This window comes from Anguilla rostrata, chromosome 10, assembly GCF_018555375.3.
Source record: "Anguilla rostrata isolate EN2019 chromosome 10, ASM1855537v3, whole genome shotgun sequence".
Classification (NCBI taxonomy): Eukaryota; Metazoa; Chordata; class Actinopteri; order Anguilliformes; family Anguillidae; genus Anguilla; species Anguilla rostrata.
The window spans coordinates 1,259,621-1,282,979 of NC_057942.1; the positions used below are offsets into that span (position 1 = coordinate 1,259,621).

A 23,359-nucleotide genomic window follows, 5' to 3' on the forward strand; every position below is an offset into this window, starting at 1 on the left:
GTAAATGATTGCGTGGGTCGCTGGTGTGCGATTTCCAAACACGCCATTAAAAGGTTTCTCCTGGGATGATGTCGGCTCCGATGTTCATGGAACTGCACATGCATGCACCTTGCGGATGTATTAAATCGGGAAGGGGTGTACGTCCGATTCCGACGTTTAAGATCTCAGAGCAGCAGGTGCTCACTCTCATCTTCCGAGTGATTTATACCCACGTAAAACTGAGAGTCACCGCAAATATCTCAACTATACTCGTTTCATCTGTATTTTTTTATTTATTTAAAAAACAACTTTGCATTTGTACCTCTGGCACAGGCAGACTGCAGGCACACAAGTGACCAGCGGAGGCACTATCGAGCCATCGGGGGACATCCTGGCAACTGACTTCTTTCCTACCTCCACCTGGGCAAGTCTTTTCCATTTTTATTTTTACTGTTGTGCATTTTGTGTTGGCACCTTCGTTACATTCTGCACAGACAGCAGATCTGAGCTATTATTCGGGCAAAGGAGAGCTCAGCTGGCTTTAGCGTGGAAGGCGTTCCCTCATCCGCCATCTTTATTGCAAGCCGTGTGGATACCTCGCTGTGCACAACAAACATTGTTTTAAAACGTTCACGCGTGCGTTTGTGCAGTGAGCTGTAGACGGCCATTTCCCCAGGCTGTGGAACTACTGCCCGCTTTGTACCCTAATCTTAGTAAACGAGTCACTGACCTCATACCGACAGTAACGCACTCAGCTCCCACATTCGGCTTCCGTACACGTGGCCCTTGGTACCAAATTTTCTGGGGATTTCCCAGCAGATTTTGATTTGATAGGCAGGCAGCAGCAGGAACACAGCCAGGGCACGGTGGTATTTACAGAGACGGTTTTTACACAGAGTTTGATGCTCGCTGATCCCTGTTCCGTGGCCTCTGTGGGCAGCCTCTATGCAGTAACACTGAGGCAGGCGATGGAGAGAGATCAGCGGATACGCAGATTTCCACGTTCCAGAGTTCACCCATCGTGAGATTACCGACGGAGTGGTAAAAATAAAAATAAAAATAAAAATAAAAACCTATGCCGGTGCCTGACGAACCAGCAGTGCCAGCGAGCGAAGGGATATTTAATCAAACTGGGCATGTCCGGATCCAGGAGTGAAGAGTGCCGAACAGCAACAGCAACAACAACGAAAAAAAAAAGAACAATTCAAAACATTCACACACGAACCTCGCCATCGCCGCCCTCGAGCCGAGAGCAGCCGCGCGCAGTCCCAGAGTCCCGCGGGGCCCCCTGAGCAGCGGAATGAGTCCGCGGCGGAAACGGCGGTCGCCACGCGGCCCATCCCCCCCCCCCCCCCAATACCGCCAGGTGAGGTAACGCTTCCCGCGGTGGCGAGGCTCACAGGAGGAGTCGGGTTCGTACGCCGCGGCTGAGACGCGCCCGCCCTCCTTCTCCCTTTGGTTTGCACTTCTCCAGCGCGACGAAAGCTGACAGTCTAAATCCAGCAAGAGTCGCAGGTTACCGCGGCAACCTCATTCCCTTTATAGGTAGCTATTCGTATTTCCCGTTTTCGCTGGTGTTGGTTTCTTTTCATCATGTACTAACTGGCTTAAAGAAACTAAAAACTAAAAAAAAAGGTAAGAGCTAATTCTAAATTAAATGGCCTAAAATTTCGCCAAAGAAATTTTCTAACAAACGCCTCCCCCTTGAAGACGATCTCATTTTTCTGGAGGCCAACCAATCCAGAGAGGTTATAGAGCTCTGTGGACCAATCAGCTGGTAACGTTGTGCAAGTCACAAGAAGGCACGGAAGAAGTGGAACTCCTGAAAACAGCGCCCCCTGTATCACTGGCGGTGTTGCTTGCACAGAAAAGGAGCACCAACAGGACAACTGCCAGCGAGGGGTGGGGGGTGTGGGGGTGGGGGGAGCGAGACTGAAGCCCCGCCTCCAGCTCTCCTCTTCTCCAGCCCTCCCGGTCTCTGTGGGGCTAGGACTCTCCTGCCCCCTTGTGGATGCTGGTGACGGCGCGGGCGGCTTCCTCGGGCAGCAGCGCTGGGTCGGCCAGGATGGCTGTGCTGGTGCTGAGTTGGCGAAGTGTACCCAACACCACTGGGGGGGGGGCACACACAAAAAGCAATACGTTACAGTGGCCTGCTCCCCAGCGTCACCCCACAACCACGCCCCCCCCCCATGAATACCCCCCCATCCTCTGCATGTTAAATGACACCGCATTAAAACTGGCTGGTCATGTTTTCCCTACACAGGAAAGGGGGTGGGGTGGGGTGGGGTGGGGGGGTGGGGGGGGGAGGAGACTTCTCAGCACAGCTCTTCCTCGTGCCCCGCGGTATCGCGAGCCTGATCAGCCCGTGCACTTCCTGTTCTCTCCGCTCCCGCAGGGGGCCGTTACATTACATTACATTACAGGCATTTAGCAGACGCTCTTATCCAGAGCGACTTACACAACTTTTTACATAGCATTTTACATTGTATCCATTTATACAGCTGGATATATACTGAAGCAATGCAGGTTAAGTACCTTGCTCAAGGGTACAATGGCAGTGTCCTTACCCGGGAATCGAACCTGCGACCTTTCGGTTACAAGCCCAGTTCCTTACCCACTGTGCTACACTCCGTCCGCCCGTTAGCACTGGCTTCAGGTCAGGCAATTACCCAGAGTGCACCAGCACCCAAATCTCTGCACCGCGTTAGCTTCGGGGCTGGGTCCGCTGCAGCGCGTGGCAGCTCAAACGCTTCGCTAATCTACAACCTCTTAACTCACACATCTCTGACACTTTCACCCAGTGGGGGGAAAAGTGGTGACTGACTCAATAAAATATTTTTTTAAAAAAGCTTGTTTTTACTGTGGGAGGGGGGAAAAAAAGACAAAAACACGTATCAGAAATGGCCATCTCTCTGCTTGTCTTTTCTCCGTGACTTGCTAACACTTTCCTGCTGACTGAGGAAAAGCTGCAGGGGCGATACGGATCTCCAGATAAGCTCCTCTCTCCTCGCTGCGCGACGCAGTGACTTGGCAAGTCGTGCAAACAGAAAGCAGAGAGACGCAGCGCAGCGGCGCTGCCAGCCCCTGTCCTCTCTGTAACCCAGCAGGAGTTCCTCCTCTCGCACACCGAGGGGAAATCTCTCACTGGGAGCCTGTTTAGCCGCAGGGATAACCTGTTCCTGTGCGCGGCCACCGCATGTGCCCAGACAAGTTTAGCGCCCTGCACAGGGAAGATGGTGCAGAACGATAAATGTAAAATAATAATAATAATGCTTACTGGGCCTGAGCACAGGCAGAGAGCAGTGCTGGTCCAGCCACAGCAGGGTGGTCTGACACAGCTCCTCCGTGCTGCTGGTGGACACCGCGCCGTTAAAGGACTCGAAAAGAGGTCTGATGATGATGCTGAACTGGGGGGGGTGGGGCCAACCAACGGTGCAGGTAGTGCGTTACAGTGCTGCATGGAAGCAGTGTCAGGTTGTTAGTGTGCGTGTGTGTGTTTTGCAGTGTGTAGTGTGGATATCATGTGCAGTGTAGTGTGTAGTGTGGTTATCAGTGTGTAGTGTGTTGGATTATGCAGCTGTGTAGTGTGGATTATGCAGTGTGTAGTGTGGATTATGCAGTGTGCAGTGTGTAGTGTGTAGTGTGGATTATGCAGTGTGCAGTGTGTAGTGTGGATTATGCAGTGTGTAGTGTGGATTATGCAGTGAACCTCTCGTGGCCCGAAGGCAGTCCAGTTAAAAGGATACGATCCAGAACTTCCAGTTCTGCAGGGTCCGGCTCTTGACGTACTCGTCGAATTTGTCGCGCATGTGGTCGAAGCGGTGCCGCGTGATGGGCACTCCTGTGGCCGGCAGCTGCTCCTGACACGAGCTGGAAGACCCGAGCAAACGATCACTGACATGAGCTGGAAGACCCGAGCAAACGATCACTGACACGAGCTGGAAGACCCGAGCAAACGAGCAGGTACAGGTGTATGAGCACGTACAGGTGTGTGAGCAGGCACAGGTGTGTGAGCAGGCACAGGTGTGTGAGCAGGTACAGGTGTATCAGCGGGTACAGGTGTGTGAGCAGGTACAGGTGTATGTGCAGATACAGGTATATAAATAGGTACAGGTGTAGGGTTGAGGAGCATCTGCACCTGATGGAGGCGTTGAGCTCCTCGATCTCCTCGCGGAGCCGCTTGGTCTCCTCCTGCATGCTGAGTCTCTCCTGCTGCAGTTTCCCGATGTACTCCACAGTCTTCTGCAGCGTCGCCGCGTTGCTGATCTGCTTCACAGAGAGCCACACTGCCCGTCAGCTACTGTGCAACGTCCCCACAACGTCCCCGCAATGTCCCCCGCAACGTCCCTGCAATGTCCCCGCAACGTCCCCACTATGTCCCTACAACATCCCCACTGTGTCCCTACAACGCTGCAGTAACGCCACAGCAGTACCCATCAGCTACTGCGCAACGTCCCCACTATGTCCCTACCAGACAAATGGACTGCATTTATATAGCGCTTTTATCCAAAGCGCTTTACAATTGATGCCTCTCATTCGCCAGAGCGGTTAGGGGTTAGGTGTCTTGCTTAAGGACACTTCGACATGCCCAGGGCGGGGTTTGAACCAGCAACCCTCCGACTGCCAGACAATCGCTCTTACCTCCTGAGCTATGTCGCCCCTACAATGCTGCAGTAACAGTGCTGGAGACACATTCACACGTCCGCTGTGGACAACTGAGGACCTTTCATGACACGCCAGCTTTGATCATCTATCAGACCTGCAGATTAATGTTTCCGTTCTCAAATCAGACAGTAACTGCGGTGCTGTGTGACACAGGAGATGAAAGGCGCACGGCTCGTACGGGCTTCAGGTTGCTCTGGGACTTGAGTGTGGGAACCAGGCTGCACAGCGTCTTGAAGCCGATGTTGATGTTGAAGCGTCTCTTCTGCTCGGCGGAAATGTGATTCACCCTCCGACTCTGAGCGGGCGAGAGAGGGGAGAGAGAGAAGGGACCAGCTTCAGAGAAAACGCACGTAAACGCTACAAATAAGGACAACGGTCAAAACCTGGTATATGGCTGGACCTAACACACTTCATCCAGCCGACCAATGGTGTAACTTCATCACTCAGTCAGATCACTCAGTCACTCACTCAGTCACAGACATTTGCATTTGTTGCATCTGTTGCGGTTCAGCCCATAATAATAATAATAATAATAATAATAAATATATGCAGGAGGACAGAGAGAGGATGAGACTGCGGTACCTGGTTGGACTCGTTCTTCCCCAGGCTGCTGCAGCTGTTATGGGGCGACTGGGGGCTGGGGACCTGGTCCGGGGCGCAAGGAGACCCCTGTCCTGAACAGCACCCATCCCGCACTGGCAAAATGGGCAGGAAGGCACAGGTGCAAAAGGGAGGGGGGCAGAAAGGACAGGTTCTGACTCTCCAAATTAAGAGCGTACAGCGACAAACGCTGAAGAGCAGGGTGCAGCCAAGACCCTTCTGCAGACCCCTGAGATCTCCAGTGAAAGCAACTCTTAATGCTGCAGCATACAATCACATTCTAGATGATTCTGTACTTCCCCTACAGTTTGGGGTGTACAGGCACACAGGTGATGCACAGGTATATAGGTGCACAGGTGATAGACAGGTGCACAGGTGATAGACAGGTGCACAGGTGATGCACAGGAATATAGGTGCACAGGTGATGCACAGGAATGCGCAGGTGGCACAGGTGATAGACAGGTGCACAGGTGGGACAGAATTAGGTGATCATGTGCACAGGTGCACAATGCAGGTGATAAGTAACAGTGATAGACAGGTGCACAGGTGATGATGACAGGTGCACAGGTGATGACGGGGTGACCTCCTGCTGCTGGCGAGCGCTGCTTCCGCGTTTGAGGAGGAGGCCGTCTCCTCTTTGGGGACGATCGCCTGTGGAGACTTCTGAGACTGCGGAGGATGTGGAACCCAGGAGCCTGGGGGGGGGGGGAGGGGAGAGAGGGGGGTGAGGGGGGAGAGGGGGTGGAGGGAGGGGAGGGAGGGGGAGGGAGAGAGGGGGGAGAGGAAGGGAGGGAGGGAGAGAGGGAGAGTGAGAGGAGGAGAGAGGGAGAGGGAAGAGGGAGGCAGAGGGAAGAGAAGGAGGGTGGTGAGGGGGAGGGAGGTGAGGGAGGAGAGGGAGGGGGGAGAGAGGAGAGGGAAAGAGAAGGAGGGAAGTGGTGAGGGAGAGAGGGAGGTGGTGAGGGGGAGGGAGAGAGAGAGGGAGAGGGGGAGAAAGTGAGAGATGATGGATCATAGAGGGTGAGCAGGTAACATCAGAGAGAGAGAATAAGAGGGAGAGGAAACTGGGGTCAAGGCGTGTTACTGATAGCATAACCGCTTACTGGTGTAAAATGGTGAGGAGTGCTGATGCTAGAAACCGTCTACACTAGACAGGAAAGACCTTATCTCCTGGGATCCCTGATGACACCTCAAACCGTCCGTCCAGGGGCGGGACGGGGGCGGCGTTTAGGCAGATTTCATACTTTGGAACTCATTATTCTGATTGCCAATGAACAGAAGGGAAAAGCCCGTCTACACATCATCATCTGGCGCAGATCGGGGTTGGATAACCCCCCCCCCCAGCTCTTCCAACACCAGTAAAAAAAAAAAAAGCCATCCCTACCAACTGCAGAACATACGCACCAATATTTTACAACAAAATTCCTATTTTGTAATTATTGTACATTTTTGCTCGGCAACACACATTCCATGAAAAAAAACCCAAATTTGACTGGCATTTAAAGAGTTAAAAGTCTTTCAAATCAGCATCTGACTCTGAGCTGAGTTTCGCTACGCTGTGGCCACGCTGTCCCGCTATAAAAAGCCCTCAATAATGCGCTCTGCCAGGAGGACACAGTGCCAAATTATCTGAGCCAATCAAGACAACGACTTACGAGTATCCTAGACCATAAATAAATACATTTTAAAAAATGTTTTAAATTATTATTATTTTTTAAACATCTGGACGTGGGGGTTTTGGGGTTACCCGTCCGAGTGAGGAGGTGATGACCACTCCAGTCTGGGGGAGCACGTCGGCCTTTAAGGGGCTGGGCGTGACGATCACTGCGTTGGGGTGCCCCGGAAAGGGAGCTAAAGGAGTAGACAGGAAGATAAAGTCACGTTTGGGCACCAGGGAGGACGAAACACACATTTTATCATTTTTAAAAATTCACTCACTTGATATGTTAATACTCTGAGTACGTGCCACCTTGTAGTCCTTTTAAGGGCACCTGAGCTTTCCCCCACCAACCCTAAAAGCACTGGTTTTCCTTTTCCTAAAACCGTTCATGTTCAGTGTGTAAATATAACATTGTCCTTTTGCACGTCTTTGCTTCACACAACTATCAAAGAATTCTCCTCAATTCAGAGAATTACTCTTTGGTTTTTTTAAACACACTGGATTAAATATAAATATATTAAATATATCTTTTCTCCTCCTCGATACCCTTTGAATAAGGTTCAGTGTGACACCCTGACGGCAAATGCTGCGTCATAAGATACAGATTGCCTAACTGATTGATAGATCAGTGATTCACTAAGCATGACCCCATTGTTCATATCCTGTTTATAACGTTCAGAACCTCGATAGGTAAAATCTGTCGCTGTTGAATTCACGATATAGCACTGCCCCCTTGTGGTAAACAAAATACCAGCACCCCAAGCCGGACCTATTCCAAAGAGATTCGAATCTCTTTGCCTATTCTGTTAAGTGCAGTTTTCAGCAGATGCGTTGAGAGAACTGAATTTAGAGCAAGCCGCCTCACTGTGCTGTCCAGCAATGCACGCATGTTCAGTGCAAATTCTCCCCAATTCGTCACAACAATCATTTGCAGACTCTTAGGCACTTGCTATTTCTTACGCTCCAAGTCTTGCTTATGGGAGTTGCCTGGAACAGTTCATTACAGTCAAATAGCTGCTCACAGTTACCGATTCCACTCAGAACCAGTTGATTCTTCATTTTAAGGTTAATTAATAATCTGACATTTTCCCCCATCATTTAAGACTTTAACTTTTAATATTTTAAACGTCACTTCTTATAGTTGCTTTGCTTTAAAATTAAGTTTTCTGATTAAAACCTGTCAGCCGACTCGTGTCAGTAATCCGCACTAATTTTACTTTAGTGTCTTTCTTATGTTCATACTTTACACGACATTTTTGTCTGGTCTGTTATGCATCTGCACGCGCCGCGCAGGTTTTATTTCTTTGATTCGGAGACTGTACCGGGTGTGTATTGTAACCCCGCCCCCTTTTCCCCAGTGGTTTTACCTCGGCCCACCTGACTCAGGTCCGAGCTTAATTGCAATGGCGGGAAATCATTAAAAGACTCGAGACAAAGAGGAGCTCTATGGGCAGAAGGCTGGTTTTGAAGCGAATGACCTGAATTTTGTTTGTGCTGAATTTTGGTTTGTTAGTTCTCGTTTTGGAACGACCGGCAACAGTCTCTCATGCGGTTTTATCTTTCCCATAGTTTTCCTTTTTTTTTGCTGGCACTGCTGGCAGCCGCGTCTCCTTCAGTTTTTAAAATTCTCACTCTGGTCGGATTGTTTCCGTATTTTTGTCTTGTTCGTCCACCACCTGAAGGAATCTCCATTTACGGGTTATAAGAACAAAACAAAAACAAAAATACTGCGAAAAGATGCTCAGCGGAACGTCACGCCGCCGGAGCCCGGCTCAGAACGATAACATCGCCTCGTTTAACCTCCAACCATCGGTGAGTCAAATGGTCCCCCCCCCCGCGCTTTTCCAGTGTTCTGGGGAGTTGAGAACAAGCTCCACGGGCAGTGCCATGTTTATGTTTTAATACAATAACCGTCATCGCATCACACTTTTGGATTGCACAAACGGAGAGGAAGAAAGTATGTAACAAATGGGGGTTCAGGTCCGGGATTGAATTATAATTTGTCTGACGTCATCTTCCTGGTTGTAGCAAAGTTTTTGGTGTCTCTGTAAATTAGAGTTTCGTGTGTTCCTGTGTAGCACAAAAGCATATTGCGGTGTGTGGACTTTGTCGCATTTAACATCTTTTTGTACGGTTTTCTACTGCGACGGTGTCTGTTTTTCATGTTGCTACATTGGCCTGGTAGCCTACGACGGGGTGTGGCTAGCGGTTAGTTCCCGGTGCGAAATCACTCTCACACGCGCCTCCTCGTGCGTGTTACTGCGCGTCTACCACGAACCCGCGCCTGGGAAGGATACCGCGGTTTAGCGACCGTTATCAGTTACAGTAAATAAAGCGATATGCGCGAAGTGGCAGACCACAGGCACAAGTCCGACAGACGTTATCAAAACGAAGTTTCTGCAGCTTCTGGTTAATAAAGTCGGTAATAATGAAATTAAGGGCGCGCCTATTGATAACGCCACTCACAGCCAACTAAACTTGGACAAGGACAGCTTGCGTCAGATAGCAGCTTAAGAGGAAGGGGAAGCTGCAACTGCAGCTTTAATTCGTGGGAAATATCACAGAGGGAACTGAAAGAAAAATACAGCAAGAGCAATCCACTGCAGACACGTTTAATCTGGCTATCAACATTCGCCTTTGATCTAATGTAGTAACGTCGATATCCATCAGTGCATCATACTTTCAGGTTACATTTCTTAGTCCCTTTACCAGCCTTTTGGTTAAACAAGCTTATTATCAAGCATATTTTTATTTAGTCTGTATGTACATGTGTAAAAGCTGCTGCTTCTCTGAGAGATCTAAGCTAATTTTGAGTGACTTTTTGGTTGGAATGAGAAACTGAAAAGTTGCGTATTCAGCAGAATTTGAGGTACCTGCTAAGATGAGGTGCTGGGCGGGGATGGTGCTGGCGGGCACTATCCTCTGTACAGGCCGGGCCTTCTTGGCTGCGCTGGAGGGCTGGATGGGTTTGGGCAGGGCGAAGGTCTGGGTGGGCTGCGGGACCGACGTGGGCTGGAGCGTGCTTTTGCAGGGCATTCTGGGAAGAGTGAATCCCGAGCTCTGGCTGAAGGTGGTGGCGGCTTCGCTGGGCGGGACGGTGGAGGAGGCCGTGTGCGTGATGACGGACGGGGGCGGGGTCGCCGTGGAAACCTGGCCCTGCAGGGGGAGGGGCATGGGGGCGGGGCCGGGAGGCGGGGCCTGCATCGGGGGCAGGGCCGACGGGTCGGCGGCGACGGTCATGTTCGCGTTGGCGGTGCTGGACATCGGGGGCAGGCCCCCTGAGTACTGGGGCACGTAGTGCTGGGCGTAGCCAAGGACCGCGGAGCTTCCGCTGCTGTGATTGGCCAATGCTGGTACCATGGGGGCGGAGCCGGGGGCGGGTGAGCCAATGAGCCGGTGGTCCAGACTGACAGACGAGGAATCCGCAGAGAGGGCCGGGTGCAGCAGGGAGGTCTGGGGCAGGGGCACAACCCAAAAATAGGGAGAATTTAACAGCTGCAGCACAGAGAGGCTCCCACTGATTTCCACATGATTCAGCGATGACATCACTCACCCACAATCCCCCAGCAGTAGCATGCAGCCTAACGCAGCCCCCAGCTGCACTACAAATAACCAGATCTGGGTCAAATACATTTTAAACTCTTCGGATTCCAGTACATTTTTAAAAGAGCAGCAGATCCCTGACCATTTTGAACATAACATGTTGACCAAAAAAAAAAATGAGAAATTTTATTCTGAATATTGGTGAAAATCGAGGTTTCTTTTAAAATGATCAATCTGAAGGAACTGTTACTAGTGTCTAAAGGGTCACCGGCCATTTCCATTACTTATCTTGCCCCAGGTCTGTAATTGCCGTGTACTAGTAAATGATTGCACAGGTGATGATTTCACACTATTGAAAAGCACATTATAAAGTTTTGCTTCTCCTGGCTGTTGTCACTGTTGCACACTCATCAGAACAGAAGTGACGGAGACATTCCGTGTCTGGCCCAATCTGAGTGGCTGTTGGAAATGGGGCGGAGTGTTGTACCTGAGTCTGAGAGCTGTTGCTAGGCGATGGAAGCATGGCTGACGTGGAGAGGGAGGCGGAGGAATATGCTGGCTGGCGGAGGGTGTGAAACAAGTCTGAAATAAAAAGGGGGGGGGAGGGAGAGTTACTGCTGTTATGACCACAGTCTACCTGAGTAGGGTACTCTTTTAGTACATATGAGGATCTTGGCTGTGGAGCACACTGATGCTTTCCTCTGAAGTGATACTTTTTTGTAAGTCCATGCAAGCAGGCTGCAGTTACCCTGACTGACCAGTGGGGGTCACTAGTGCGCAAACAGGGACACATGTCCCGCAGACTAAAATCCCTTCTCTCCCAGAATGATCCACCACCCTTCAGGGATTTCAGCTGCAGTAGGCCCCGGCATGGCCCTGATCCAGTGCCGGCCTGTGGGTCTCGTCCGTATGCCAGAACGGAGCCTTAACGGGATGCGCCCCCCAGCAGCCCTCTAACTGAAGCGGATCCGTGCTCACTGGCAGATGTGAGGGCACTGTGTGCGTTTCTGTGCCCTTGGCATTCCCTGGGCTGTGTTCTGCTTCTACACCCTTAACTCACAGACTCTGGCATTCTGGGATCTCCAAGAAACCACCAGGAGACAAGGACACAGCGGTAAAGCCTCTGCTGTTATCAGAAAGGGTGGAGCTCAGAGGTCACTGAATCATTCGCGATTGTCGAAGGAGCGCGTGCAGTGAAGCACGTCTGTTCCCTTTGAGAGGAAACTGAAACCGCTCCTGAAATGACCCAGTTTTCTAGCAGCGACGGGTTACCTTGTAAAGGCTCAAAGGGGCTAGCGTGTTTGTAAATATAACAGTTTAGTATACTGTAGCGTGTGCTAGCATGTTTGTAAATATAACATAGTTTAGTATACTGTAGCGTGTGCTAGCGTGTTTGTAAATATAACAGTTTAGTATACTGTAGCGTGTGCTAGCGTGTTTGTAAATATAACAGTTTAGTATACTGTAGCGTGTGCTAGCGTGTTTGTAAATATAACAGTTTAGTATACTGTAGCGTGTGCTAGCGTGTTTGTAAATATAACATAGTTTAGTATACTGTAGCGTGTGCAGTTCTCCAGCAGTGGCGTGTTACCTTGTAAAGGCTCAAACGTGTCCATGAAATCCAGGTTGGGCTGCAGGGGGATCAGGCCCGGCTGGATCATGTCAGCGTTACCAGCATGAGCTGCAGAGAGAGAGAGAGAGAGAGGGAGAGAGAAACAAAATGGAGGTTATGAGAGAGCGATAAAATGAGGATGAAATAAAGAGAGAGCGAGAGAGAGAGTGACTGAGGGACAGGGAGAGAGAATGAGGGGATGAAGAGGAGAGGGTGATGGTGGTGATGAAGGATCAGAGAGGGTGAGCAGGTAACAGCAGCCTGTCCTGTAACCGCACAGATCAGGCCACCCCCACCCTGAGGCCATTTAGGCCCCACTCAGGCCTGGGTTAGGCCCCACTCAGGCCTGGTTTAGGCCCCACTCAGGCCTGGTTTAGGCCCCACTCAGGCCTGGTTTAGGCCCCACTCAGGCCTGGTTTAGGCCCCACTCAGGCCTGGGTTAGGCCCCACTCAGGCCTGGTTTAGGCCCCACTCAGGCCTGGTTCTGTGATGTTTGGGCTGAGCTGCTGATGAGCCTGGGGCCCCTGAGCGGGCAGGACTGGGGCGGGCGAGCAGGCGGAGGGGTGGGGGGTGGGGGGTGGGGTGGCGTAAATGTCACACTGGCCTGCGAGTCTCTGCTCCAGGAAGTCAGGAGGTTTCACCCCTCACAGGCCCCAGGGAAACATCAGAGCAGCCTTTTCACTTTCCATCAACACTGCGCGTGTGTGAGAGAGAGGGCGAGAGAGAGAGAGTGAAAGTGTTTGTGTCTGTGTGTGAGAGAGAGAGAGAGAGAGAGTGATAGTGTTTGTGTCTGTGTGTGTGAGAGAGAGAGTGATAGTGTTTGTGTCTGTGTGTGTGAGAGAGAGAGTGATAGTGTTTGTGTCTGTGTGTGAGAGAGAGAGAGTGAAAGTGTTTGTGTCTGTGTGTGAGAGAGAGAGTGAAAGTGTTTGTGTCTGTGTGTGAGAGAGAGAGTGAAAGTGTTTGTGTCTGTGTGTGAGAGAGAGAGTGAAAGTGTTTGTGTCTGTGTGTGAGAGAGAGAGAGTGAAAGTGTTTGTGTCTGTGTGTGAGAGAGAGAGTGAGTGTTTGTGTCTGTGTGTGAGAGAGAGAGTGAAAGTGTTTGTGTCTGTGTGTGTGAGAGAGAGAGTGAAAGTGTTTGTGTCTGTGTGTGTGTGAGCGCGTGCCTGTTGTAATTAGACATCATAAGACACAAGTGTACTCGTGATCCCTTCTGGGTGTCGATATCTCTTCAGAAACCTTAACCCTTTGCAGTCCTGGCCTGGTACCAGTGTAAAGGCCTGCACTCTCCCTGTAGACTGGGCAGGGTGCGGGGTGGGGGGGTGCAGGGTGCGGGGTGGGGGGGTGCAGGGTCGGGGGGGGGGATGCAGGGCGAGGCGCGGGGTGGGGTGGGGGTGGGGCTCACCGATCTCCCTGGGGTTGGGCCAGGCGATGGGCTGATGAGAGGACAGGGTGGAGAAGAGTGTGTCCGAGAACTCGGACATCAGCACGTCCATGTCGAAGAGCGGGTCCATCTCCATGGGAATGGGCGACTCGCGGCTTTTTCGCGCCACCCGTCGGCCCGCCCCCACCCCTCCCCCCGCCGCCGCCACCTCCTCGTCCTGGCAAAGGGAGACACGGCGGGTGTCGGGAAAGATCTCCCCAAACAGCGAAAACTGTTCCTCCGCCCCCTTGAATGTTCAAAACGCACAAGCAGGCCGTCAGTTCACTGCAGAGCACAAATGCACAAACATGCGCACACACACACATACACACACACACACACACTCGCACTCACTCGCTCACACGCACACACACACACACACTCGCAACACACACACACACACTCGCTCTCACACACACACACTCACACACACTCGCACACTCACACTCGCTCGCTCTCGCACACGCTCACACTCGCACACACACACGCTCACTCGCGCACACACACACACTCGCTCACACACACACACACACACGCTCACACACACACACTCTCACTCACACTCGCTCACACACACACTCGCACACAAACACACACTCGCGCACACACACACACTTGCTCACACACACACACTCACACGCACACACACTCACACACACTCACTCACACACACTCGCTCACACACACACACACACACACACTCGCTCACTCACTCACACACACACACACACACACACACAGAAATAACAGTACAGTACAGAGGCACACAACAGGCTTTAATTCCAACAGTGTTCAGCTGTAGTTCATGAGTCTGGCTAAAAGACAGCAGAGCAAAGACATGGTTGAAGAGCAGAAGTTGGTATGAGGTCCTGACCCGGTGGTGCGCGGACTCTTAATGCGCTAAATGAAATGAGGACGGGGACCCCGGGTCCCGGGACTGATCTGGCCGCCGTTCCCCTCTGACGCGTCCCCACGCGCTCCCAATCAGGCGCCCCGCCCAGCGGGACCTAACCGCGGGCACGCTGCTCTCATAAAGAGCACAAAGGGCTCTTCACTCGCCGTCTGAGCCTGACCAGCCGCGCGCGTGTGTGCAGGGCTTCAGCAGGAGCACGGCTAGGGAGCCTACAGAGCCTCAGAGGGTCAGCAGCGGCAGGTGTGTGTCAGTGTGTGTATGTGTCTAGTGTGTGTGATTGTGTGTGTATCAGTGTGTGTCAGTGTGTCGGTGTGTGGGGAGTGTGTGGTGTATGCAGTGTGTGTTGTGTATGCGTGATGTCTGAGTGTGGTTTGTGTGTTGGGTGGAGGTATGCATGTGTGTGTATGCGTGTGTGTCAGTGTGTTGGAGTGAGCCATTGTTCAGTACAGTCCACCTGACCTGCAGACACCATGACTACAGTGTCAATTTAGTGAAACAGCACCACCCCCGTGTCCATGGAGACCTGAGTCTGAGGGTTTCATTGATTTTCCCCTGAAGTTTGCAGAGGTGCTCCTAAATTTAGTGGAGGTGTGGCAGAGGGTGTTGGGGGGAACCCGTGATATTTAACCTTTATGCCGATTCCATGTGCAGCATGCAGAGGGCACACGTCCAAAGCAAGGCTTGTGCGTTGGTTTACTTAGTCTGCCGAGTAAAATTCTTGTTAAATTCTACTTTACTGCCACTGCGTTATACGCCTAGATTTATGTGCCGATGAGTCAGGTCCAGGAAAATCACTCCGCATTAAGGCGCATTCTCTGAAAACTCGAGGATAACGCCTCCCTCGGGCTTGTGGTTAAAATGTGAAGAGCAGCATGCAGCTGGAGGAGCTCAGCTGGCCTTGCATCAAACCCATCAAACCAATCAAACCCATCGATCCATCAAACCCATCAAACCCATCGATCCATCAAACCCATCAAACCCATCCAACCCATCCAACCCATCCGATCCATCCGATCCATCCAACCCATCGAAGCCATGCATGAGACCACAATGCTTTGTGAAACGAAGCTTGTACACAAAAACGTGTACACAGGGTGAATTGGCAGCAATGTGCTGAAAGGGTTAATGGTGCATACAGCGTTGTTTTATGAAGCGTTTATGGGGTCAGTAACTCAGTACTCACTTTGAGGAGGCTGGACAGGTCTTCATCTTTGTGCTTCTGTAGCTGTTAAAGAAAAGTAACGTATTCATTTCAGTTCAAAATGAGCAAAATTCTGGTAACAGGAAAACAACTCTGACTGAAGATCACATTGTGCTCAGTAGGTCACATGACCAGATTCAGAGACGGGGGTCGAGATCTCAAATGTAGCTTTTGAAATGAGCTTCAGTTATGCATAATCGCATTTAAAATCATTTTCCTAAATGGAAAACAAAGTTAATCTATGAAAAGGTTCGTGCCCTAGAAATCTAATCAAATCTATTCGTGATGAACCCACCCTTTTCTTGAAATACGTCCTCCACTTGTGGTACTCCCGGATGACTATTTCAATTCTTCTCTTCCAGTATTTTCCCTCTGTGGCTATTGTCTGTTTGAGAGGGAGAGAGGAGGGTGTGAGTGAATGTGTGTGTGTGTGTGTGTGTGTGAGAGAGTGAGTGTGTGTGTGAGGGGGAGAGAGAGGGGGTGCAAGTGAGTGTATATTACTGAGTAAGTGTGTGTGTAAGTGTGTGAGTGAGTGTATATTAGTGAGTAAGTGTGTGTGTGTAAGTGTGTGAGTGAGTGTATATTAGTGAGTAAGTGTGTGTGTGTAAGAGTGTGTGAGTGAGTGTATATTAGTAAGTGTGTGTGTAAGAGTGTGTGAGTGAGTGTATATTAGTGAGTAAGTGTGTATATACGTGTGAGTGAGGAGCAGAAGGTCAGGGGGTTGTGAGTCGGGAGGCAGGATGGGCAGAGGGCAGGTGAGAGCAGGGGAGTTGGTGGGGGGAGGATGGAGGCAGAGGGAGGTGGAGAGTGGCAGTTGGATGGTGGTGGATGGGGCAGAGGCAGGTGAGGAGGGCAGTTGATGGGGGGTGGATGGGGCAGAGGGCAGAGAGACAGGGAGTTTGGATGAGGGGGCGATGGGGCAGAGGGGTGAGCAGAGGGCAGTGGATGGGGGGGCGGGATGGGGGCAGAGGGCAGGTGAGAGCAGGGCAGTTGGATGGGGGGGTGGGGCATCGGGGGCTGCTCACCTCAGCCTGGCGGTGCTCCTCAGAGGTGATGCTTCCTTCCAGGGGGGTGACAAAATGGCACACTGGGTTCTCCCTCTTCTCCACGTCTGTACGGGCACAAAATGGCAGCCTGCACTCAGGACTGTAGAACGGGGGTCACAACCCCTAGTGCTGGGGGGGGGGGGCGCAGAGTGCTGGGGGGCCAGAGCCACCTCCATTCCACACCATAAACAGTGGACAGAACATAAGCCATGATGTATCAGAAAAGGGCATTGTGAGGACACAGTGGTGGTGAAGGGGATTCTGGGATTTGTAGTGCCGTGGGTTTGCATGGACAGGGACACTCACACTGCATGTACCAGGCCCTCCAGATGGCATTGTTCAGGCGAATCTTGTCCCTCCACAGCAGCTTCAGCCCTTTGAAGTTCTTCCATTTCGGCGACACCAGTTTCCCGCTGCAACAGGAAAGGACCACCGGGGGGTTTTAAAAGTGCCATCGGCCGGGACAGCCAGAGATCGCTAACGCTGCCTTCAGTCTGCAAGGCACGATGTCACAGCCGGCTGTATTTTAATGAGCTTAATCACATCACAGGACTGTGTTCATTAGCTCCTTCCTGCTCCTGTAATGTGACTGAATACTCGATACGCAAATATAATTAGCCGGATGATTTGCTAATGCATCAGTTGACACCTGAAATGCTCCAGGGAATGCGTTTGTATCACTTCCAGCAATAATGGTACGGTCTCGGCTGCAACTTAAATAAGCATGCGTGCTTTAAAATATAAGAAATGCATCATAACTGAAAACTGCAGATTATCTGAAAAAGGGAGCAATTTTTTTTTCAAAAGCAGACAATATTTAACTCCATTTCTTCTAAAACTACAGATAAATAATGTACGCAACTTCATTTGAAGTCTCCTTTGTTCATTTTTTAAATTATGGCAAATCAGCACAGGGATTTATGGAATGTAAAGTCCAAAATTCATGAACCTGTAGCTTCGGACTTCATTTCCCATAATTCTCATGTGACACATCTGTGAAACACATTCTTCAGCTGCTACCAGAGACCGGAAAAAAACAACATGGACGGGAGTTCCTGAGCTGGCGGTGCCCAGCCGTACCGAGGCCTGGCACTCTCACACTCTCTCTCACTCTCTCCCACTCTCCGACACCTCTCTCTCCTCCCACGTCACCCACTCTCTCGCCACTCCCAGCACTCACACACTCTCTCACACACTCGCGCACACTCACACACTCTCCCAAACACTCTCACACTCACACACACACTCTCCCACACTCTCCCGCACACTCTCTCTCACTCTCGCACACACTCTCCCACACTCTCACACACTCTCGGGGGGGCTGACAGACTGAAGCGGTGAGGCGGTTAGGGGTCTGGAGACCGTGCGGGCGCGGGAGAGCTCACTCTGTAACCGCTGACACCAAACACGCCACTATCAGGTGACGGGGCGGGCGGGTCACTGATACCCAACGAGCGGGCGAGTGCCGTAACAAAGTGTCCGCTTCCCCCAGATTGGGGGGGGGGGGGATGTCATTTTTTCATGATACAGACATCATTCAAACATGCAGTGTCTGTGTGGAGTTCAGAGTCAGCCCCCTTTAATAGAATAGAAATAATTAATTATAAGGGGGGGGGGCGGGCAGCATCCACTTTGGACTCCTTAGATGCAGAAGACTGCGGATGGTGTACATGTCTGGACTGATGTCCGTTATGTAAAGAGAGAGACGGCTCATTATCCTGCAGAGCGCCATTTGGGTTACAGGCAGTCAGACACGAAACGGCAAAAAAAAAAGTTTCAGAAAAAATAAAAAATAAAAATAATTTTTGGCACAGGGGACTTGGACGCTGATGCAGAATGTTTTTGCAGCCCACTACATTCCGAAACGGGCCGAGTGGGAGGGCACCGCAGACGAAACTTTCAGCGCGAAGGGCGAAGTGCCCGCAGTTATTTATAGCCTCTTACACACAATCGGGCCGCGGGCCGCGAACAGCACAGCGCAGCGCGGCCGCAAACCCGCCGGCGGCAGCGACCGCAGCGGCCTGGCGCTGTCCCAGGAGCGGCGCTGGCGTGTGATTGGCTAACGCCGGGCGCGGCGCGGGCTGCGGCTTCGTCCGACTCGACGGCGACCGGCTTGAATCGCGCGACGTTGCAGACGGTACAGCGAGAGGACCCGCCCCTGCGGGAGAGCGCCGGTCTGTGGGCGGGCTCGCCGTTCGCGGTAAGTCCCGCGGAAAGGAAGCGATGTTCTGGGGAAGCGCGGCTCCTCTGGGAACGGGATCTGCTTTTAAACGTTACGTAACGGGGCAGAGCCGTTTTCCAAAACACTCGGCGAGGCTCCCGGCCCTCATAACCGGGCTGGACAAGCTCTAAAACCCGCTATTCAAACTACACACAGGTGACTGAAACTGGAATTTAAACATGTATTTTCATGGGAATTGGATAGTTGTATATGACTACCTTTATTTGCTCAATTGTGATTCTGAGGTTCACCGAGTCTGACAACAAACTTTTTATTGTATAACCCACACTTGGTGACCTCTATGCTAAAAAAGCAAGCCTGGCCACCATCGGCCCTGTCAGAGCTGGACCAAATGCACTAAAACCAGACCAAACCCAGACCAAACCGAGCCAGCCTGTCGCAGAGTAGCACAGGAGCATTAAGCAGTGACGCTCAGCATGTCTAATGACAAACAGTAAATCACATTATCATACGAAAAGGGAACAATCGCCTGCCCCTGCCCCCCCCCCCCCCCCGACCCAAGGTCAGCGGAAGGGTGTCGTCACGGCGGGAAGCCAGGAGAGATACGGCGAGCGGTGTGGGCTCCAGGCGCCGTGGTAACACGATCTGTTTACCGTTTGAAAGACCGCCCCCCGCCAGCGCGGCCTGCCAGGCCTCCGGGCCCCTTTTTTAAAAACAGCGCGAGCGCCCCGGAGAAGGGGCTGGTACTGACCCGCTCCAGGGTCCGGCTCCACAGCTGTACACGCGGGCCCCAGAACACACACACACACACACACGCTCTTACAGGGCCGGGCCGAGAAAAACAACACAACCAACCCTGCAGATGGCCTGAGAAAAAACACATTTTAAGACGCTGAGTGCTGATGTTCCACTGGTGAGCAGGAGCACAAGGGTGCAGTGAGCCCATGTGCAGGCAGGGCTGTGCTTCACGATTTCCGTGTATTGAGCTGGAGCAGAGTGCGCAGCTGCAGCGCAGGGTTGTGGGCTCAGTCAGTCAGGGTGCAGCGAGGACACCGTCTCCAAGACTGCAGACCCCCCCCCCCTCCCTGAGGAGCTCAGGTTTAAGCAGTATGGCCTGAGGTCAGCAGGTCATTGGGTTAAATCCCCCCCAAAAAAACCTCAGCACCTTGGTATGAAGTGCTCTAAATCACGGGTCTGAAACTTCAGTCCTGGAGGGCCACAGTCTCTGCTTGTTCTCATGATTTTCATTTCGGTCAGCAGCCAATTTAAGCCTTGGAAACAAGTAGCCAATCAGAGATGCAGTTGAGCACTTGAGTGCAGGAACACATCAGGACCCAGCAGACCCAGCGGCGCTCCAGGATTCCAGTCTGAGACTCCTGATCAAAATGTTTCGCTTTTGGCATTTTCATAGGACATGTTGACGATGAACAAAAAAAATGAAATGGACCTTTACGCGTTTTCCTTTAAAGGAATTTTATATTAAGCGCATATTAAAGGAAGCGCATGTATTTCACAGAATGGGAGTTGCAGACGGACAGGCGGAGAGAAACGAGCCCAATGAGAAGGGTTTTCAGTCTCGCCTCACGCCACGTTCCACCGCCACACCTTCATTTCTCCCCCCCGTCCGGCGTCTGCTCGCTCCTCCGCTCCTCCATATATCCCATATGCCACGACCTCCTCCTCCTCCTCCTCCTCCCCCTCCCCTCCTCCTCCCGGACCAGCCAGCCCTTATTTACAGGCTAATAAAGGCCCAGCTGCAGCGGAGCGCACGGCTCCACGGGCAAACAGCTGCGCTCTGTTAGCAGAGTAAAAAAAAAGTTATTTATTATATATTTGGGTGAGAGGGGACTGTGGTGCTGACCGCTCGGACCCCCAGCCCCCTCCACACGCGGTGCGTCACCAGCGCTAACAATAGCCCCCCATGCAGGACATCCCAGGAGCGGGGGGGTGTTTTTCTGCACTAAAAATAAGCGCTAAACGCAGTGCAGTAGGCCGCCTGGATCACGCAAGCGCTCCCCTTCCACAGCGCGGGCTGAGGCTGGCAGGAGTGCCGGGACAGGCGGAGAACGGGTCGCTGTACGGGTGGGCTGGGACAGCGGCCTGCCGGGCGGCTTCAGGGCAGGAAAGAGAGGAGAAACGACGGGACGACATCGCGCACATTTCAGAGACGAGCGCCGGCTTGCCCCAAATCCCAAATCAAAGCCAGCCCACAGGTGAGGGGGGGGAGCGGGGGTGGGCCTTTAAAAATGAAGGACCATCAAGAACAGTTTTCTACTGCAGCCAATCAAATGGGACACAAAGATCATTTCAAATTCTTATAATCTAATAGACCACCTGCCTGAACCTATATAAACTCCCCGCTCTGTTATTAAAACCGTTATGCAACCCAATATTGCGCACAAACCCGCCACGCTGAGCAGCCAGCTGTTCTCTGTGTGCACAAGCTTAAGTGAGCCCAATTATGACCTCATTAAGCAGGTAAACCCTGCAGATACCCCGCCTGCCGCTGAGCCTTAAGTGGCGTTAAGTGGGCCGAGACGTTAGGAAACGCTTCGCTTACTGCGCGGCTCCATGGGAAGCGGTTCCCGGAACCCGCCGCCGGTTTATGGTGTTGAGCTGGGTGACGCTGGCGGTGTTGAGCTAGGTGACGCTGGCGGTGTTGAGCTGGGTGACGCTGGCGGTGTTCAGCTGGGTGACGCTGGCGGTGTTGGTAAACCCGCTGCGAGTTTATGGTGGTTACGCTGGCAGTGTTGAGCTGGGTGACGCTGGCGGTGTTGGTCTGCGGTGCACTGGCTGCTGCAGTGGCCTGGGCTGGCTCTCCAGTAAACCGGTACGCGATGTGATTCCTTGTGGCTTTTTTGTGTTGTAATTGAAACGGGTGCTGGCGGCGGTTAGCGGTGAAGTTTCGTAACGAGCCCAGTTACTCCAGACCGGTTTGTGCTTCACCAGTAATGAGGGGATTACCTGCGATTGTTCAGTCAATCAGGTTCAGAGTCCAGAGTGAAAAGCACTGAGACACAAGCCCTGGATACACAGGTGTGCACACCTAGGCTACGTTCACACTGCGGGTCTTCATGGCCAGTTCAGATTTTTTTTTTTACACCTGTATCTTATTTTTGCCTGTAAAAGTGACCCATATCCGATACCTCTTATCACACGGTTTACACCTGAAACAGCCCACACGTGTACTTGAGGGTTTGGTTAGCAATACAAAAATAAACAACCACACCGCCACAGACATCGGCAGCTGCGACGGACACAAAACAAGACAAATAATAATTCAAGCTGTTGTTTTTCTAAGTGTCTCCTAATGAACATCTCTGTATTTTGGCCTATACAGACTCATCGCCCCTCAGGCTTAAAAGGCAGGGAGACCTCGGTATTCGTTCACTGACCTGATCTTTCCTCCTCCATTTCATTTCTTTAACCATGTAACGTTACCAGCGGAGAGTGGCTGCATGTGCAGTTACACGTCATTCTGACTGATGCGAAAAAAAGTGAGAATTTTGAATGACGTGCAAGTCGCAATGACCGAGAAATTACAATCAGCGTGTTCATATGGCAGATTTATTTCCACAGATGAATGTGGCCCAAACCGGATCTGAAAATACCCGATCCCATTGTGCATCTGATCTGTGCCACAAGTGAGAGAGAAAATATCAGAATTGGGTCAATCTTACCGGGGGGTGTAACCGTAGACCTAGAGACCAGTGTTCAAAAAGGTCACAAAATAACAACCAATGGCATTACAGCATCATCAGCCAGACACCTCCAAGAAAAGGGGGAAGGGTTTCTCTCATCAAGGCCCACTGTGATTGGATAACTACATAAATGACTGCGGAACGCTCCAATGAGAAGGGGTTTATGGGCTGGCAAGGGGATGCACGGGAGGTGATTTAGGCCGAATAGCAGGTGATGCTCACTGGGGGGGCAGGGGTCGATCACCACAAGGGGGAAATTAGTTCCCATAAATCCTAATAGGATAAGCTTTCCCCCCTCAAACAAGTGCATTTTTATCAACCGCCTGCATTTCATCCCAGAAAGAACCACAACCCCCCAATACTTTGGAAAAACACATTTTCCAAACTTTAATTAAAAATTAAAAAGGAAAAAAAAGGTCAGTCTCGTTATTCAGAGCGGACTTGACAGCTCGGTGAGAAATAGGAGCTGGAGGGTTGGGTGCCGGGAGCTAAATGCCAGAGGCTAAGGAAGATCACAATTCAGGTTTGCAGGTTTGAATCAAAGTGCTTTACCTGAATCCTTTATGCAGGTAATCCAGCCATTTAAAGGGATAGCATGTTTAGCGTCAGGACAATCGCCCTGAATTAATGTGCCATGAATCAGCCCTTTATGTAAAAGATGCCCACTGCAAAAAAAAAAAGAAAAATTAGGCCAGAGCAGACCAAGAGGTTTTAACTCACTGAAGTTCCCAAGGCATTTCCAGATTACATTTGTTATCATCATGATTTTAACTCATGGTCATGTATTTCTGCATACACACCAGTCCTGCAGGAGGGGAACAGTAAATCAGAGAATGCCACACA

The 23,359-nt window shown here is 51.5% G+C and overlaps 1 protein-coding gene across 1 annotated transcript in view; it reads right to left on the reverse strand.

The window, feature by feature from the left end:
- Positions 1–152: 152 nt before the first annotated feature.
- The window catches only part of mlxip (MLX interacting protein), a 29,862-nt gene continuing 6,655 nt past the window's right edge, over positions 153–23,359 (reverse strand). Inside the window, 17 exon segments of the mRNA XM_064353344.1 lie at positions 153–2,087; positions 3,257–3,386; positions 3,726–3,849; positions 4,118–4,245; positions 4,823–4,939; positions 5,227–5,318; positions 5,808–5,918; positions 5,921–5,939; positions 6,989–7,092; positions 9,775–10,354; positions 10,932–11,026; positions 12,036–12,125; positions 13,456–13,720; positions 15,570–15,611; positions 15,883–15,972; positions 16,613–16,698; positions 16,940–17,046. Coding sequence (XP_064209414.1) covers positions 1,966–2,087; positions 3,257–3,386; positions 3,726–3,849; positions 4,118–4,245; positions 4,823–4,939; positions 5,227–5,318; positions 5,808–5,918; positions 5,921–5,939; positions 6,989–7,092; positions 9,775–10,354; positions 10,932–11,026; positions 12,036–12,125; positions 13,456–13,720; positions 15,570–15,611; positions 15,883–15,972; positions 16,613–16,698; positions 16,940–17,046 — 2,302 coding nt within the window. The 3' untranslated portion in view covers positions 153–1,965.